The sequence below is a fragment of the Harmonia axyridis genome, chromosome 4, assembly GCF_914767665.1.
Source record: "Harmonia axyridis chromosome 4, icHarAxyr1.1, whole genome shotgun sequence".
In the NCBI taxonomy this organism is placed as follows: Eukaryota; Metazoa; Arthropoda; class Insecta; order Coleoptera; family Coccinellidae; genus Harmonia; species Harmonia axyridis.
In genome coordinates, this window is record NC_059504.1 from 17,987,375 (window position 1) to 18,007,435 (window position 20,061).

General features: G+C 34.5%; 3 protein-coding genes across 4 annotated transcripts in view; 2 read left to right on the forward strand and 1 right to left on the reverse strand.

Annotated features, from left to right (window-relative positions):
* The window catches only part of LOC123678819 (ras-associated and pleckstrin homology domains-containing protein 1), a 384,693-nt gene extending 378,416 nt beyond the window's left edge, over positions 1 to 6,277 (reverse strand). The window contains exon 1 of one of the 2 annotated variants that reach the window (XM_045616056.1): positions 6,114 to 6,277. In XM_045616056.1, coding sequence (XP_045472012.1) covers positions 6,114 to 6,149 — 36 coding nt within the window. In that variant the 5' untranslated portion in view covers positions 6,150 to 6,277. The remainder of the gene's footprint in view (positions 1 to 6,113) is intronic. The other variant, XM_045616055.1, reaches the window with a different exon arrangement.
* A 2,047-nt stretch (positions 6,278 to 8,324) lies between these two features.
* LOC123677816 lies at positions 8,325 to 15,912 on the forward strand. Its single transcript, XM_045614531.1, has 5 exons — positions 8,325 to 8,585; positions 8,633 to 8,765; positions 9,366 to 9,587; positions 10,737 to 10,858; positions 15,577 to 15,912. The coding sequence occupies exons 1-5, from the start codon at positions 8,391 to 8,393 to the stop codon at positions 15,826 to 15,828; spliced, it is 924 nt and encodes a 307-aa protein (XP_045470487.1). The 5' UTR covers positions 8,325 to 8,390; the 3' UTR covers positions 15,829 to 15,912.
* Positions 15,913 to 17,127: 1,215 nt separating this feature from the next.
* Positions 17,128 to 20,060, forward strand: LOC123677817. The gene is made up of 5 exons (XM_045614532.1): positions 17,128 to 17,378; positions 17,434 to 17,566; positions 19,016 to 19,240; positions 19,294 to 19,415; positions 19,779 to 20,060. Exons 1-5 carry the CDS (start codon positions 17,181 to 17,183, stop codon positions 19,953 to 19,955), a joined length of 855 nt encoding a protein of 284 aa, XP_045470488.1. The 5' UTR covers positions 17,128 to 17,180; the 3' UTR covers positions 19,956 to 20,060.
* Position 20,061: the final 1 nt, after the last annotated feature.

Sequence of the window (20,061 nt, forward strand, 5' to 3'; positions counted from 1 at the left end):
TGTTTTGGTGGGATTGTCAGGAATTATTCTACTATAAGCTGCTTACCTATGGTCAAATGATCTATTCTTGCCTCTACTGTGAATAACTCGATCGTTTGAAGCTGGCGATACAACAGGAGGGTATTCGAGAATAGGAGAGAAATCTTGTTTCTTCAAGACAACACTAGGTCATCTTCGATGAGAAGCCATCAGAAGCCATAAGTTTAGATGCGAAGTTAATTTGCCTCCATTCTATAGCCTACTCAGTGACTACTACCTGTTTCTGTCTATATGGCCAACGCACTTGGGGCCTCAATACTGCCCAGTGAAAATTGGTTGTACGAGTGTTTTGCTAATAGTGACTAGGGCTTCTACGAAAAAAATAAATTATGAAGTTGGATTTTCTTGGTAACAGGTCATCGAACAAAACGGCGCATATTTGACTTGAATTGGATGATTATAACACTTTTTATAAAGCATTGAAGTAAAGCGCAAAATATGAAATACTTTTACCTCAGACTACCTAACAATCAATCAAATACTTAGGCGTTCACTTAGATCAAAAACTCAAATCTTATCCAAAAATAAGAAGAATTTATAATATGACCATTGGAATACTATTTTTTTTTTGCGGATAGAATAAGGTGTATGTTGATTGTACTGAGCTGAAGGACCTAAGGTCGATGGCTCTTAGCTTTGAGTCAATAAAAACATTTTAACTGCCTATCTCTTTTTCCTCGACCAAATATGAGAAACATCTTCAAAGGGGGGATATTTTAAAATTCACAACTCAGAAAAACACAATCACCTAGAATTTTGCGGTACAAATATTGCATTCGGTACAATTACAACATTAGACTTTCGCAATTTCATAATTCTGCTCAGTCAATTTCTGCAAATATGAATTTTTAACAATTCTTGGATCATAATCTCAAGCTAAGGGGATGAATGCGTACCTAGAAAACTGATTTTCAATATTTTTTTTTTCACATTTCAGGCGGAAAGTTCTCATAATTGACAAGAAAAGCTCTGAATGGTGAACGGACGGATTTTCTCTCGAAATTCGTATTTAATACATTCCAAAACGTAAAATGTGAAAATTTCATAAGGGATTAAATTTTTTTCTTTTCTCAACGATTCTCATTGATCAAATAGTAAAATCGAATGAAAAAATCCATCTGTCCGCCATTCAGAGCTTTTCTGGGGAACTATTAGAACTTTTTGCATGGAATTCGATACAAAAATCAAGATGCTATTCCACATTGATACTCCTATCCCGAAAATATGATCAATAAATGCTTAAAACAAAAACCAAGTCATAAAAAATTGAAAAAATGTTTTTTGAACACTTGAGCATTACATAATCATGAAATCAAAAGCAAACATCGCTACGATGATGCTGAATATATTTTTAGTCACAACTCAATGATTGGCGTTCTAACCTATTGCTCGGAGTTCTTGGGTTCGAGACCACTACGTTCCGAAAATTTTTTCATTTTGTTAATCCGTTTTTAAATGATTTCAGATATTATGTACCCCGTTGTAAATTCCGCAGTGCTTTAACATGGAATATTATGAAGACTGAATCCGCCGGATAAGAATTCAAATGGAACATTTATCGCAAAGGAGCGTGATAAAATTTTGCGACCGAGCAAAGAGCCTTATTCACTTCAGGGGATTTATGCGGCGATTGTAAGGGCAATAAAAAATTACGATAGTAGCCGCAGTTTACGAAAAACAATTTTTCATCAACCTTTTACGATCGTGTAGCTGGCAACGAGCCTGTTCAACTGAAAACAGAGCCCAGGGAAATTTCGCTCAGTTCAATAAACCACCACCCCTGCAATCAATTTTTTCTCATTTCAATGGTTTCTTTCCGTACACATAAAAGGCAATGCGCCATGGAAGGTACCAAGAAACTGCATCAGGTCAAATCATCTTTTATGTTCCTCTTTACTGGCATTTTATTATTTGGATTCTAGAGTAAGAATAAATTTCAAGGGTGTTGTGAAAGTTCAAGCTCTCAAAGGTTTTTTTGTGATGAATAATGAATCATAATATCGTCGGCTAAGAGTGTAAATCTGCTAAGTCCATTTTGAACAAATTCACAGGAGACCAAAAAAACCGTACAGTACAGTGTTATAATAATAATAATAAGAGAGTTTATTCATGAAAATACATTCAATAAACTCTATTGAATGTATTTTCATGAATAAACTCTCTTATTATTATTATTATAACACTGTACTGTACGGTTTTTTTGGTCTCCTGTGAAATTGTTCAAAATGGACTTAGCAGATTTACACTCTTAGCCGACGATATAATGATGTTAATTTAGAAAATTAACTTATAGAGTGGTTTTTCAGTGGTTTCGAAGTGAAAAGTTTTCAAAATAACCATAGGTTGAAAATTATACGGAAATATACTGGTTACGTTATTTCTGGAAGAGGTGATCCCAATTGGCCACGAGATCTTGTGATTTAATACCTTTAAACTTTTTTTTCTTTGGGACCACCTAAAAGATAAGGTTTATGTCAATGCTACAATATCGATTCAAGACATTGAAAATAGAATTCGTGAAGTTATCAAGGACATACTGCGGAAAATGTACGAATTGGTCATGGAAAAATTCATGAAAAGGATATGGTACTGCAACCGTATCCCTAGCGGCATTTGTCTGATATCGTTTTCCATCGTTGATGGCATACCTTCCTGTTTATAATGTAACAAACTTCCATTGATTTATTTAAAAATATACTCCCTTTTTTTATATCAAAATTAAACCTATAATATGAAAACCCTTCACTCATGATTGAATCTGTTGTCACTGAAAAATTAGATTTTTTTTTGATATTCTGCACTTCGAAATTTCTTTGGTTCCGGTGGAGTGATCCAAACCAAATTTGATATCGTTATTTTATAGTCATTGGTGAAATATCAAATTGATCGAATATGTTTTCACGGAAATATTGCGTATTGAATTTTCTCTTGTTCTAGTTACGCAATCAACATAATATTTTGGATGAAGGATGATCATTTTGTTTTTCATTTCTACAACCTTTTCTAAAAGTTTCAACCTTTTAGGTGATCGTATTTACTGATGTACCTGATGAACGGACATAATTGAATTCGGTCATAGAATCGTAAAAGAGAGTTGAACCTTATCGTTCAAGACCATTCGCACCTCAAAATACAGACATCGTGATGAAATGCGTCTGTTGGGGGAACGAGCACTCAAAAATTCAAAACAACGAGAGAAATTCAGGAAATTCTCATTGACCATATTACAATCCTTCTTGAGAATGATTCCATCTAACAAACTAGACTGCACAAATCAGGTTCTTTTATCGCACTATAAATATTGACATTGAACAACCTTGATAAAAACATTGATCTCACCATATACACATTGAAAATATCGAAGTCTGGTTGAGAAAGTAATAAAGCAGGTTCAGTCAATAATTTTGGATAAGTACTTTTTTTCGCACTATAACTGACTATTATCGCCAAGATAAGAAGTCTAATGGGTCATAATGTTTGAAAACATAGCAAATATTCAGATAGCATTGTTGGCGTTTTTCCCATTATTTCGGAGTGAAAAGGAATATCATACGTGGAAAATTGCAATGCGCTCATTAGGCACTGTCTTTCTTTCTGCATCAATGCGTTTATACAATCAACAGAAAATTTGTGAATGCGACATTCACAAAAGATAGGCCAACAAAAGCATAGGGACAATACAAAATGGAAACATTGGCCCAATTTTCATTATAAATCAGGTTCGCTAAAATTTGTATCGATTGATTTCCTATTTTCTATTCCAAAATTACGCAATTAACTCATGGTTAATTCATAATTTGCATGGATGGTCAGAGGAAAATTAGATTTATGGTTACATAATTCATGTGTTTCAATGATTTTATGCATTATTAAATATTGACGGGATTAGTTGTCCTTGTGTTCATAATATTTTATAATAATTCAGGTCCTAAATGTTAATTTTAACATTATTAAATCATGTCGAATGTCGAAAGGTGAACTGAAATTGTTCGTTTGGTGTGGGATGTTCACTATCGTCATAACCCTCCTGGTCAAAAGTAGAGATCAACATCAAAAATCTTTTCCTATTCACTCTAAGTCTAGTCGATATGTGTTTTTCACAGAGAAATTTTGGGTTGTTTCGATTTCATATGTTTTTGGAAGGCTGAATCCGAATCTGAGGTTTGCCACCAAAATGTTATGACGGAACATTGAATAAATGCGGAAAATATAATTGTTTTCGTGAATGACCTTCCCATACAAAAATTTGAATTTGAGTACTCTATTGTATAAATACAACGGCAGAATCATTCCATCAATTGAAATGAATATAAAAAAGAACTAAATTTCAAAAAATTATTTTGAAAATGTTTTTTTTAAAAAGTGGTGATGGCTTTATGGGTTGAACCCATCGGGATTGGATTGAAAGGAGAAATTATTGAGTAGAACATGTCATTAATAGTAAATTTAAGTTTCGGAATGGAAAAAGTGTGTTTTCGTAGAGACAGATGGAATACGCCAATTTTCAATTATCGTTTGAGCCAGAACATTTTTCGGAGAAAAAATAATAATGAAATGAATTTTATATACTTTATTGTATATGTTTGGAAAGGTCATTCACGAAAAATTGATATTGATATATGCAAAAAAACTTTTTTTTTTTGTATTTTTTTCAATTTCACGTCACCAAATTTCGGTGGCAAACCTCAGATTTTGATTGAACATACCAAAAAACATATGAAATCGAAGAAATCAGAATCAAGACTTGTCAGCTGTTAACACCTAAAATGACAATACCATAAATAATTGAGTTTGTAGTATTTTGTGATAAAATAAATCACTTATTTTTCAGTTTTCAAATTAATACCTTCCTAAAGGTGCAACTATGTGTATGTCATGTCAAATACCTTTCGGGCATATAATTTTTATTTTGAGAAAAATTAAAAACACAATGCAAAGTGGTATTTTTTTTAAATGAATATTCGTTCAGGTGCAAAAATCCTCGTCTTCGTCTCGAATTTTTATTGCCACCAGCACTTAATATTACTCAGCAACGTGTTTTTTCGATTTTTTTCTGGAAAAATGAGATGCTCTTATGATATTACTTACAAAAATCTCCAATAATTTTTGAGAAAAGCTTCAGACAGTGGACGAACATAATTTTTTATTGAATTTTTAGATCTACGCATTCCAAATCCTAAAGTCGAAAATCTGCGAAGGTTTAATACAATTCTGTTGAATTCCACAGGTTCAATTTCTTAAATGATAAAACAAAAACATCGAGGAGGTTTAGCATGTGTCTTAAAGAATTTTATCAGACATTCAAACAATTCAGTCGTACATCTAGATATAATATGTTTCAGACCAAAACAGATACAAATAAAAAACAAAATAAATTAATTATGTGAATCTGATAATATTAAGAAACTCAATTTCATGGTTATTGATGCGAGCTTGGAAATGCCACTATTATTTTGAAATGATTCGTCTTTTTATGAAGTTTCGGTTTAACCTTTGAAAAATGATATTATTTTTTCCGACCTGCCTCAATATTGTCAACGACAGACCAATTCACGTGTGGAAAATAATTTTTCAATAAAACAATAAACGAGAAATATGTGAATGTTTATTGTATAGAAAGAAGCGTTAAAAACTCCATATCAGCTGTTGAGAAGAAGAATATTCCATTGCTAAGATCAGTATGAAAGTATGTTAATTTCGTCGTTAATTATTATTTCAATACAAAATTATTTTCATCTTTTCAGCAATGTTTACCATTTTCGAAATTTTCAAACTATTTTGTTAAATTTTCAATCCAGCCTTATTTCATCTTTCTAAACATTATCTCGATCTTCCCAAAGACAACACTTAAAACAACGATGAGACACGTCTATTCTCAACAAAACAAGGTCCACCTTGACACACGTGAACATTACTCATCCTCATACATAAACAACACAGAAATTTCAATATTTTCAGTGTCGGTATCCCTACATAACCTCTCTCGTCTTCCAGGGTAGCAACTGTCAAAATAAACGCGCATAGAATCGCAACACCGGCCTACCCCTATCCAGAGGTTCGTGTTCGAGACGTACCTTGTCAAAATTGTTGGGATCCTCCACACAGAACATAGAAAACACGGTATCCTGTCAGGCTGTCATGAAAAACACGGAACGGACACCGGCGCACAGACCGACAACACCGCACACAGACGGACGTTCCGAAACGAACTGAGGCTGAAAAGAGGAAGACTGGCGGATTCCTAAATCCGAATTCTCGCGTTGCGCCTGTTTGCTGGCTGCATTTCGGCGTCGTCAGGCATGCGTCGGCACGCGGTGCATGGAGATGATGCGATTTTTTTTTTCGCGATCGGCACAGCTGGGTGCATCTCGAGGTGAAAATATGGATTTTCTGTCGATCGCGAGGTGAAGAGATTCGGCCTGCGACAAGGTGGATGGGTGAGTCTATGGTCTTCTCTTGAAGACCATAGAATCGCCTATAAGGCTTGAGCATAGAGGTGGTTTTCAAGTTTTTTTCATAACTAATGGCCGATACTATTCCTTTTCAACTTCAAATTGAGACTCAAAAAATTCGAATTGAGAATAATCAAATTGGACGAAACACTTTCAAATTGGGACAACATCCATTTCTATGTGAATTCATTTTATTTCTTCTGTATCTATAGAAAACATGAAATAATATAATTTTGAATATATTTTGTATCTTTCATTCTGATATAGATTTTTGAATTTAAACTTTCGTATAGATTCGTTCGCTACTCCCTTTTGACATACAAAGGTCCATGAATCATAGAAAAACTCAAATTAAAAGCAATCCATTTCATCCCAATTTGAAATTGATTATTCATATGTCATTTTCAGTAAACAAAATTTATCCCCAACATAAACTATCAAATTTGACATGAAGCAGGCGGAAATCATTGAAATATCATTGATACGGTATTTCAATCAATTCGCGAGTTTCTGCACAAAGAACGCACTTCTTATGTCCCATAGTGAATCAAGGTTTCATTTTAACTCAAAATATATTGAAATAAATACCTAAATCTATCAGAAATTTAAAACCAAAATTCAAGCGCGTCAAACGACGTGAAACCACCAATGACACTAGGAGAGCAAAAGTTGCCGAACCTTGTATTTCAGTAGGTTGATAGAGAAAATAATAAATATTCTGATTATTATGAATTCGACAATTAGAAAAAATATCGGTTTCCAAATATTCAAATGTGCATATTGAAACGGGATTCACTCAAATAAAAATATTTCATTCAATATAATATACATTCATGGATTTGAAAATATATCACAATCCGACAACGTAATCTAACCATATTGGGAACATGCCGGACATGTAAAAATTGCGTATACTTCCTCCATCTATGTTTATTATATGATTATTCCCAATATGAATGTGTTTAGTCCCTATTTGAATCCGATTATTTCCAATTTGAATTTGTTTAATTCCAAATCTGTTTTTTTTTTAGTGCCAATTTGAAGTTGAAAAGGTATAGAATGAGTTCATTTTCATGTAAATATATCAAACGATGATTTCGCCACCAGAAACTAGGAGGTACTGAGTACCTTCTAGTTTCTGAAGATATTGTCTAAACTTTCGTTGAACGTTTTTGAAAATTTTAAGGATTAGAGCGTGGTTTAATTGATAGAAATTCGTTTAAATCGATAGTAATTTTCATATTCTTTTAATCATAAAAGGTTTTCCTATAGGGATGATACATTTAGAAATGCTTATAATGGCGAAACTGTGTAATATTTTTGACATTTCTTATGTCATTTGTGTTCAGTAGGTTATGCTATTCAATCGTGGAAAGATACACGCTTCAAAAACGTTCAGTAATTGTTAAATCGTTTTGTCAAAATCAGTACTCAATATGATTATTGAAGAAAATTTAAGGAAAATTCATAAAAGACATATATTTCGGTTGATCAACCAACTATTCCAACGTCCTCAATGCAAACGAAAAAAATCAGTTTCATCAACACAACGCTCCTTGCCACAAATCGATAAAAACTATGGTCAAATTAAACGAAATGAATCCAAGGTTGAAGCCTATTTTGAAAGCAAAGGCAAATCTTCTTAGAAAAGTTATTAAGAAGTTAGAGAAGCCTTGTAGTATATGTATCACCCTTAAAAAAGACTATGTCGTCTATTTTTAGGAAAAAATGTATTTTTACTGGACTTATTATGTGAAGTGTTAAGTGCACATGTGTCCTTTTCTCCTTCCAACCACAGAAATGGCATGAACTGTCATCCTAACCTCTAATTAATCAAATTTACGTTAAATTATCGTGTGCTCTCAAATTTTTCCGTATCTTTTCAGGGTCTCCAAAATCATGAGTAGAAAGTTCCGTAACGAGCAACTTAAGCTGCGTAATCTCAATGCCGAGGTACAAGAAGAGTTGGATAGAGTGAAACTACAGAGAGAAAAAATTTTCGCTCCTATCATTTGGAAAGATATGCCGGAACTCAATCTTCAAATCCAAGATTTGAAGCTACCGATGTTCGAGGAAGCCATGAAACTGATTGAGGTATGAGATGATGTTTCTTCATCATTCATGTCTGAGTGGTTTTGCAGAAACATTATCTGGATGAGGATCTTCTTTGCCGCAACGTCAACATGAGCAAGGACCCTGAGTCGGTGAAGTCTTTTCTTGAGATTGTTCATTTCAATTTGAAGTACAAGCAGTCCATTGCTCTTGTAGATCTTGGTGAGTGTCATTTCTCTTCAGATCGCTAGTTTAATTGGTTGGTCACTCATACTTAAAATTTCATATCTCTGAATTATTACTGTTTAGGAAGGTATCCAAAACAGTTGACCATCCAGTTACTGGCTCTACACATCAGTGGCTTCAAGGGAGAACGAACAGGATCAGAAATATCGAAATAAAAATCTTTTCCAGAAAATGAGATTAAATCTATCATTTTTGGATCAATGTCGTTACCTACATAGAGTGAATAGAATTGTAGTAAACGAATTCACAAATTCACACAATTTTAATCATATAGCGCGTAATGATTTATTTTCATTATGAAATGATAATAAAAATAAATCATTACGCGCTATATGATTAAAATTGCGAGAATACATTCTAAAACAACATATCAAATGAAATATTCTCCGATCTCTCTGGCATGATATGTATATACTTTCAGAAACCCAGTAGCTAAGTGGACTAATTTAAATATCTGCCTACAAGCACCAATTAGATGAACCGAATCAATGATAAAATGCCTCAAGCTCATACTAATAACCTCAATAAAATGAACCTGAAATCAAGAACCGGAAATAATTAAAATTAATTTTATAGGGAAAAAACAAATTGTTGGTGTTTTAATACTGAGAACGGTCCAGAAAAACGACTGTGGTCGAGTCTTTGGTAGAGTGCAAATCATCAATGGAGTAGCCTATAAAGAAATCACCAGATTTCTCGGTCAGATAACAAGAAAATTTGACATATATGAACATTTCAATATTGATACGTACCTAGAATACTTGTTGCTGTGTGTCAAAAGGCATTATCGACATAAAGGTCAGTATTGAAACCTGCTTACGTCATTCAATTCACCTTCGAAAGCAGCCACTGATATTGTTTTAATTCCGGAAAAAGTACCTCCTCGAGCGGGAATCGCAGCTGAAAATTCAAACCGCAATATTTTTTCATTCTACATTTCTTTCTACTATTTTTCCTGAATTCGAGGAGCAAACAAGAATAAGAGAATCCTTGTTCAATTTTAAGAAAAAAAGTATCATCATTATGGGCCTGCAAATGCCTTGTTTTCGAGGTACTGGATGTTGAAGGACAATTTGTTTTCATGTTTTTCCCTCATAGAATCTGCAGATATTCAACTGAAAATAGGCATAGATATTCCAATTAAATCAAGTGATATGTCAATTTCGATTACAAATATTTAGGGCCAGTTGCACCATTTGCCTAAACATTGATTAAAATTTAAACGTTGATTACTCCATGATTTCTCAAGAGAAATTAATCAATGTTTAAATTTGAATCAATGTCTAGGCAAATGGTGCAACTGGCCGATAAAGTCGTAATTTTTCTAGAACAATGCTCTCATTTTTCTCTAGAATTTCATTTCGGGGTAGACCACTAGTAATTGAAAACAAGATGAGAAGAATTTCGATCTTTCACTTGACTTTTTGGTCACTCTGAGTTTTGTCGTATGTGATACCGATTCTTCGAAATAGGTACTCTGGAAAATCTAAATTGTCATAAAAATCCAGTAAATGAGCTGTGATGAATAAATTAATTATTAGTTTTGGTGATTATTTTCCTGATACTTAGTTATTATTCATGAAGTTTTCATAAACTGGTATAATCATTACAAAAATGTAGGAAGACAAGAAACAGCCTGTATTTCGGAAACAAAGAGGTTTGTGGTCCATGTTTTTGGGACTTTTTTCTCATTCAAAGGTCGCCTATTTTCATTCGTGCTTCCAATTTAGGAACTCTCTGAACAGCGCCATCTGCTGAAGGAAAGGTCGAACGGAATTCTGAAACAAAACCTAATTGATTGATACACCAGTATTTCTAGACTTCTTATGCAATATTCTAGACCTCAAACTGAAACTGAAGGATCATTTCAAGATTCTTCCTTAACCCCGAACCAATGAATGTAATACATTTATAATTTTTTTCTGAAATGTTGGCAATAATTTTCAGGTCTTGGTTGTCAACTGATGGATTGTGGGTTGAGTGTAGCTAGAGCTCAAAACTGCCCGATCGTTTCAGGCATTTTTGTGACACACAAAGTTCAGAAACGCGCAGAGAAGCTTGGCATGAAAGTAAGCGATTCAAATTAATTATTTTTACAATGAAACAAATTTTGGTTATCAACTACCCCTTCTTTCTTTTAAAATAGTCACGAAAGCTCTGTCTATGTATGTGGCATTATGTAATTATGTATCCTCGTTCTTCGCCCCCAAAATGTCAGTATTCCATTGCACGTTGTTTCTCTCACCGTATGTTCAAAAAACTGAATGGTTTCAATGGAACCTGAATACCCATACGAAATTTCATCAAAAGGCGTACGAAAAAGCTAAATTTTTTTATGGAAACACTTACTACCTCTTCTAAATATCCATACCAATTTTCATCAACATCTGCCTAATTGAACTCTCGGTAGACTTGAAAGTTAAAAAAAGGTTTTGTCTACTGAAAGCATTCTTGTTGAACTTACCCGAAATATTTCAAGATTAATCTAATGAGTTGAAAAGTATGAAAACGTGGAAAAGATCACGGGTTAGATGAAAGTTTACGATCGTGAAACATCTGAAAGGGAGAGAAAAGATGGAAGAGGGAGTAATCCAATGTGCGAGAATGTAATGAAGCAAACCCTCTGAACATGTCAGCACGTATAGGCGAAAAAGAAGATTAAGAGCTTTATGGGGTTCGTTATCTATAGCGTGAATAACGTAGGTTTACACCCGAAATTTATTAACAACTTCATCAAGAGTATTATTGATTGGACGAAGGATAAGCATTCAGTGTTGTGATATTATCCTGCTTGTTTTGACATATTTGTTTTAGCAAATACAGGGTGATTAACCGGGATAGCCTATTAGACGTTTTTGGAAAACTAATCATAATTTTGTGGTGAAAATTTGCATATTATGGTTTGACACAATGATCTCTCTCCCTAGAATATTTTCAGATCTCTACAATTCTAGTTATACCGGAAACAGACTACTACTTCCTTATTTCAAATGGCACACCCAATATATTATTCATCATTATATAGTTTATTTGATGACAATTCCAACAATGTGCCATACCTTGGGTATAAACTCAACGGTTCATGAGTTAATGGGATTCTTATGAAAAAAATTTGGTAAAGAAGACTCACATTTTTTTAATATTTCTGCAGAAAAAAGATTTTTCATATCAGATTGTGCAAATACGTTGTATTATAAGATTGTTTGCGATTTTTTCCAAAAATGTACAGGGTGTTCAGGTGTATCAGAAGATTATGAAGTTGGACAACTCAAATGAATCAATACTACAGATTATCGAATTAGAACCTATATTTTTTATTGATTGAGTAAATTTTACGAATGAAAAGCGGAGGGTTACTTGAACCTACCCTATACCAAAAATGAATACTTTGAAAGTTATCGAGGAAGAACTTTAAATGAGGAAAACCGCAATTGCTGTGTGGAGTAGTTTGTGAGTGCCGGAAAACACAGAAAGTAACTAAAATTCGATGTTTCGATAACTAAATTTGACACTTCATGAAATGTAATTAATTGATCGTTGGAATTGTTGAGGAATCCATAAACCAATAAAATTTTATTACGAATACTTTATTACAATTCATGAAATGTCCAATTCAGTTATCGAAACATCGAATCTCAATTACTTTCTGTGTTTTCAGGAAGTCACAGACTACTCCACACAGTTAGAAATTGCGGTTCTTACTCATTCACAGTTCTTTCTCGATTAATTTTAAAGTATTCATTTCAGTTATAGGGTATGTTTATGTAACCACCCTCTTTTCATACGAAGAATTGACTGAAATAATAAAAAATATAGGTTCTGATTTGAAAATCTTGAGTTTTGATGAATTTGAGTTGTACAACTTCATGATCTTCTGATAAACACCCTGTACAAATTGGTCTAAACACCGTTACATCCAGAAAAACTGACTGTTTGGTGCGCTTTATGGGCTGGTGGAATCATTGGTCCGTACTTCTTCAAAAACGATGATGACCAGAACGTTACAGTCAATGGTGATGGGTATAGAGCCATGATTACTAACTTTTTCATTCCTGAATTGAACAACCATGATGTCCAGGAGCTGTGGTTCCAACAAGACGGCGCAACATGTCACACAGTTCGTGCCACAATCGATTTATTGAAAGACACGTTTGGTGACCGCCTAATTTCACGTTTTGGACCTGTGAATTGGCCTCCAAGATCTTGTGATTTAACACCGCTAGACTACTTTCTGTGGGGCTATGTAAAGTCATTGGTCTATGCGGATAAGCCACAAACCCTTGCCCATTTGGAAGACAACATTCGCCGTGTTATTGCCGATATACGGCCACAAATGTTGGAAAAAGTCATCGAAAATTGGACCTCCAGATTGGACTACATCCGAGCCAACCGTGGCGGTCATATGCCAGAAATCACATTCAAAATGTAATGCCACAAGATTATCTTATGGATAAATAAAATTCATGTCAATCGAATAATCCATCGTTGTTTTATTGCAATGTAAAGTTCTATAGCTCTAAAAAAAACACCCTTTACATACTACATACTTGTAGAAGCAGAAATGAAAAAGGTTTTTACGAAAAAAACTTTGTCTGCAAAGATATTCAAAAAAATGTGAGTCCTCATCGCCACTATTTTTTTCATAAGCATCCCATCAACTCATGAACCGTTGAGTTTATACCCAAGGTATGGCATTTTGTTGAAATTGTCATCAAAAAAGCTAACTAATGTTGCTATAATATACAGGGTGTGCCTTTTGAATTAAGGAAGTAGTAGTATATTTCCTGTATAACCGAAAGTTGTAGAAATCTGGAAATATTTCAGATAGAAAGATTATTGTCTCAAACCCCAACATGCAAATTTTCAGCACAAAATTATGATAAGTTTTCCATAAACATCTAATAGGCTATCGCATGAATCACCCTGTATACATGTACGTACACTAATTCATGAGAGGAATAACCGCATAAAATGGCAATCACCATATCCACATTCTCCCAATTCACAGAAGATATTACAGATTTTCACTGTGCAGAATCGTTTTGCAATGAATGCGAAACTAATGTTGATTGATCAATTTGAGCCGTGAAATTGATCGAGTTCTATAAACTAGCGGCCGTATGCAGGTCAAGCTAAAAAATAAATTAACACTATCCAATCAATTTCAAACGAAATTATTGTTGTGTTCTTGCACTGATCTTTGAGATGAACAATGTGAAAAATATCGTACAAGAAAATGAATGAGATCATAGTTGTTATATGAGTTCTTATTTTATTTGATTTATTCGATTTGCTTTTACATCCTCGTATCTATTAATCTATATAATTAATGTTTTGAATAAAAAGATCGCCTCTATTGAAGCTCACGTTCAACTTCCATTGAAAATTAAATGTATTCTGGATTTTTCATATAGTTCAACTTTTCATTTGAATTATATGAAAATTCCAACGTATCCTCACTTTTCCGAAAATACGTTGGTACAGAGTGACCTGCGGAAACATTATGTTTTTCAAATAATCGTAACTGAATAGATTTAGTATTATCACATCCTTGAGTGAATATATTGGAATTCAAACAGGGTTAGGACCATTGATATAAGGCGTCCACTTTGGAATAAGCGAACGATTCTTCTATACATGTAGACTTTATAAAGTTGATTCAGTCGACAAAAAGTAATTTGTTTGGGTACAGAGAATATTTCAAGTTAACAGTACCAGTTTTTCAATGAATATAATATAATAAAGAATGACATATACATCAAAAAGTCTATTATAAAATTGCATTCACTCTCAGAACAGAATTTTGAATGTTATACGAGTTCAGAATTTTATTCTGACATTGATTGCACTTTTATAATAGAATTTTCAATGTGTATTTCGTTAGAACATTTCCAATATTTTCTGTACCCAAAAAAATAACTTACCTTGCTAAGACTAAATATATAGAGAAACGTTGGGTAAGTCCAAAAGTGACGCTTAATTTCAATGATCCTAACCCTGTAATTTCAACCCAGACAACAATTAGTAATTAGTAGTTATAATTCATTGACAGAAGGATATTGATACTTTTTTCATTTGGGAATTGGGATGATCGACTTGAATTATCAAAAGTGACATCGTTCGCAGTCATCCTGTTCAATACAAGTTCCACTCGTAGCACAAAATCTTCCATAAGACAACCCAACATTTCCAAGTGGATTCTAGCAATTTTCCTTCTAATTTGTTAGAAATGTTAGAATGGATGGTTTATGGAAACGTCTTTTAGGTAACTCCACCATAATCTTCTGGTAGTTGGTAATCTCTTGGTTGTAGCTATTGCACGATGCATATCTCATAAAGGTGGAACTTCAAATCGTTCTGCAAGATCCTAGTTCTTTCCTGTGTCGTCATTCCGAACTTCTAGGATATTCCTTTGTGTCCTAAAAGTGCGTGAAAGTCCAGGTGGTTTTTTCACGATGCTACCAGTCTTTATAAAAAATCAAACCATTTCAGTATTGTATTGCGATTTTTAAGATTACTGCAAATGAATTCACGATTCATACGATATTACACGATCCACTGCTTCTTTTGTTACTGAAATGGCATTTTATCCAGAAAGCAATGATCCTATATTTCCCTCACTCTCTCCACCAGACTTCCTAGAGTACCCGTCATATTTCCTTGGATCACCCCGTATATTCATAAAAATATTTTGTGTGAAAATTGCTTTTGGTTTTGACTTCTCCTTCAGTCTATTGCATATCTGTTGAGAAGTATATTATCTGATAACTTCTGATTACGCTTGCAGATCCTTTACAAGCTGAGTTATCTTGACTGGAAGGACGAAGATGGAGAAATGATATTTCCTGAACCAGGAGCCGGTAACTACTATTGTGCTCTGATGGGAGGGGAGGTTCCACCTCCTCCTCCACCACCACCACCTCCGCCAGAGGAGGAAGTTGAGGTTGTGGAGGAAAAAAAACTAACCCGCGTACAGAAGCTTGCTCTAATGGAAAAGTCAAAATCACATAAGCAAACAAGTTTATTGAGTGCTTCATGAGTGTGAGGAACTTACAGGACACCTTTGTGAAAATTTTCATTATCATAACGAAAAACTGTAGTAGTCAATAAAACTGTACTAGGATTTGTGTTGGATTATAATAAAGTAAGAGTCAGATTTACGTCATTGAAGCTGAAATTTCTGGATGTAATGTCCTGAATAGGTTCAAGTAGGAATGAAAATTATTTATATTGATAATAGTGGTGTAGGGAATCTATCGATTTCCGCGAAAATATTTTAAGTAGAAAGTTGAATTTCGAACGGAAATCCTATTAACGGAAGAATTCTGTGTAAAAACTGAATTATTGAAGTCACACCCCTAAGGGATCTGTGGCAAGGCTTTGCTAACGGTCGGATGGAAAACGGCCTGAATGCCCAAAAAAATCGGCATTTCAGGGCAATTCAATCGAGTTCAGACCAGTATACGAGAAAATACATCTACAACATATGTGCAACACTTGCATCGACAACGAGAGAAGATTAAAGATTTTCACATCTGTTCCCGAGACCGGCAAAAAAGTACCTGCTACTGAGCTGCAACGATTCTAGTGTCCAGCGACCCTTAAAAACGATTAGATCTTAATATCATCTTCTTTACACATTTTTAGTGGGTTGGAAATAAATTGAATAAGTGTTTTTATCCCGTTATTTTATTTCCCTAATTTGTCCTTGGCCGTGAACTACTTTAGTGGCAGTATAAGGACCACAACACACAGTGGCTTTGGCGGGAGGCGGATGTAAAAGGTGCATAATTTGTCTTCTAGCTTTTAGACCTACTTTTAACATAAATTAACTCTAAAATGCGTCAGATTTGGGGGTGTTTGGCGAAGTTTTCACTATGTAAAATGTATGTCATTCGAGATAACATCTTTTGATAGTTGTCCAAAAATCATATGAATTTCAGCTTTTATATTTATGACACAAGTTAACCTTGAAATTTATGGACTTTCGGGGTGACTGCAGAAGGAGTTTCCTCAATGCAAAGTGTCTGCCATTCAGGAAAACATCTTTTGATAGTTTTCCAATAACTTTCAGCTTTGGTAATTATAATAGAAAAGAGACATTTTAATTCATATTCAAACTATACACAATTCTGCCTGGTCTAAATAGGTTTACATCGACGTGAACTTCAATGGTTCATCTATACATCTTGTCTATATCTATCTGCTGTGAGGGTTGCTTAAGGGTTAATTCTTACTTTTTCATGCTTTTCCTTTTGGTAACCATCGATTTCTATTAGAAAGTTTGTAACCATCTTTACTTTTGAAAACTTGACGTAAATTGATTTGTCACTAGAAAACTTGACAAGTAGTGATCTTTCCGTCCAACTCATAGTATATAGCAAAGTAAAAATGAATCCTTTGTCTCTTATGAAAGAGAAACAAAAATTGGACGAGATCTACAATACATTGCACAAAGAGCTCAGAGACTATGAAAAATTGAGAGATACTCCGTACCCATACCAGCTTTGGCAGAGAATACCACGATGTAACTTGAAACTACAGGAATTGAAGCCAAACTACTATTTCGACGCTATAAATGTTATAGAAGTAAAAGATTATCATATCTTCTATTTGATTTACCTAATTAAAAAAAATATTTTAGCAATATTACCTAGATGAAGAACCCTTATTCAGAACTATGCACCTGATAGAAGATCATGATTCATCAATATCATTTCGATTGAGGGTACTGAATAATCTAAAGAACTCCACATCGGTGATAGCATTGAACGAAGGTAACAATTATGTTTGTGAATAAGATGGTGATCCAAAAACAAAGTCGATGTTAAGTTGTTGTTAAAATGCCCAGAGCACTTGTACACGGAATTATCGTCAGCTGAGTGAATTTGAAAGAGGTTGAATTATTGGTCCATAGGAGGTGGGGTTGTCATTTCGAGAAATCGCTTACCATACGAACAGAAATCCAACTACTGTTATGAGATGTTGACAAGCGTGGTTTGATAATGCCTGAAATCGAAGAAGAGTAGGCACCGAACGTCGCAGGGTCACAAATGAAGTTCAAGATCGATGTCTTAGACTTATGTCTATTAGAGACCGAATTGCGACAACTCGATCTTTGGCTGATGAGTGGTTAGTAGAACAAGGCCATCCTATAACTGTCCGAACGGTTTACCACCGAATAAGGTCTTTTGGACTGCAACATTATCGACCCCATCTTGTGTTACCTCTGACGGTTGAGCATCGCCGGCAACGATTACAGTAGTGCAGAGAACGTTAACATTGGAATGTGGAATGGCATCAGGTCGTGAATTTCGATTCTCCTTGGGTGCATATGATGGCCGAAGAAGGGTTAGACGACGTCGGGAAGAAAGCTCTCAGTTTGAAGTTAAGCGTCATGTCACCGGGCAGTAGGCGTAATGGTATGATGTGCTATTGAACATGCAAGTAGGTCACCTTTAGTCTTCATTCGAAGTAATATGACAGCGCTGCGTAACCTTCAAGAAATAGTGGAGCCATATGTTCTTCCTTACTTTAAACGGCTCTAGAATTTTAAACTGTTTCCAAGCTACTCATCTGAATATTTCGCCAAGGCCGCACAGATCCCACGATCTATCGCCCATAGAGCATGTTTGGGACATCATGGGTAGAAGGCTTGGAAATTTAGCTCAGTCCCCATGCACTTTGGCGGCTCTGAGACATGTAGTACAGGTTGCTTGGGATAGTATCCTTCAAGAAGAAATATCTTATTGCATCAATACCAAGACGTGTTAGGGGGTGGGTAGATAATTGCGGTGGACAAACACATCATTAACAAATTTATTTAAAAAAAAATTGTGAACCCTTCGTTTTTTTCTTCAAATTTTAATCATTTACTCCTTGCTATACTATCTATGCATGGTTTACCAAAAAAAATGAAATTTAAACAGCTCCTTCTGGGTGTTGCAGTTTCTTTATCAGTTAGTATATATAGGTTTTCTTCCTCCTAGCTCAACATTCTCGATTATGTGAAGTAAAGTGCTTTCCACGATTGGAAACTATACCTGTTAATTCGTCAAGTGGTGACCTCTATCACAGACCTGATAATCCAGTTGGTCTTGGCAGTTTTCTGTTTAAATGAGTTGGGGCCCCTATTCCTTTCCAAAGGTCTACATTAATATGTTTATAAAGCTATATTCGGGTCCACATATTTTTCAGCACCTTCTTTTCAAATTACTTCGTTTCAGGCAATCTTTTAGAGATAGCTGGAGTACTAGTGCTGGTAGAAGTAACAAGGAATTATTTTAGCAGAACTATGAGCAGAGAAGACCTAGTACAAGGCCACTGCCACAGAAAATATGTGAAACTAACCAGCAGTTTGGCCTATGATGTTGACCTTTACTCTATGTTTGAATGCTTCATCTTTCTGAGGATATACGTTTTGTGTATAAAACCAAATTATAGGCACATGGGTAATGAATAAGTATATGATGAGACGAGGATGACATCTACAGTGTTTTTGCAGGACTTGGATTGAAATTTTTTGAAACTGCATTCTACGTAGCTCAGTCCTTAAGAATCCCTGTGATTATGGGGGTGTTCACTGATTCTTGCTTGCAGGTTTTAGCTAGAAAAATTGGTATGAAAGTAAGTCGTTATTGACGTACAAATTTGTAGAAGTATCATCAGCAAAATTTGTGTGATATTATTTTTCTCAATGCTAATATGATTTCCAAAATACACAAAAAGTTTCTAATACGTGAAAGAGAAAGGCAAAAAACTTATTGCAATACTTTGGTGGATGCGCTGTCTTGATATATTCTGTACACATCCAGGTTAATTAGTTGAGAACCAAACAAAATGTTTTTATCTCCTAGCTATGTAACAATTGTATGACGCACATTCGCGCCCCAAACCTTCTCCGATAGAACATTCATATTTTTTGAATTCTGGTACAGAAACTATATACAATCGAGAAGAATGCATCTTTGAATATTTCAATGTTAATAGGAAATAAAGAAAATTGAATACAGTGACTGGAAAGATTGCGAGGAAAATGAAGTATTCTCAAATCTCAGACCCGATCACACTTGTTGTTCCTTGATGGCCGGTACTGTACCTTTACCCCCACCACCCTTGGAAGCTCCTCCTGTTGTCCAAGAAGAAAAAGGGAAAAAGAAGAAATAATTCATAGCACTTTCAGTGGAACCCACCCAAAAAATTATTACATGATTGATTTATCATTATTTGTTAATTATAGATAATAGAATAAAATTATATATTTGAATCGAAT

Coding starts and splice junctions, on each gene's coding strand:
- LOC123677816 (XM_045614531.1), top strand. CDS start 8,391: ATGAGTAGAAAGTTCCGTAACGAGCAACTTAAGCTGCGTAATCTCAAT. Junction 8,586..8,632: donor AAGCCATGAAACTGATTGAG/GTATGAGATGAT, acceptor GTGGTTTTGCAG/AAACATTATCTGGATGAGGA. Junction 8,766..9,365: donor CATTGCTCTTGTAGATCTTG/GTGAGTGTCATT, acceptor TTAATTTTATAG/GGAAAAAACAAATTGTTGGT.
- LOC123677817 (XM_045614532.1), top strand. CDS start 17,181: ATGAATCCTTTGTCTCTTATGAAAGAGAAACAAAAATTGGACGAGATC. Junction 17,567..19,015: donor GGTGATAGCATTGAACGAAG/GTAACAATTATG, acceptor ACTTCGTTTCAG/GCAATCTTTTAGAGATAGCT. Junction 19,241..19,293: donor ACCAAATTATAGGCACATGG/GTAATGAATAAG, acceptor GTGTTTTTGCAG/GACTTGGATTGAAATTTTTT.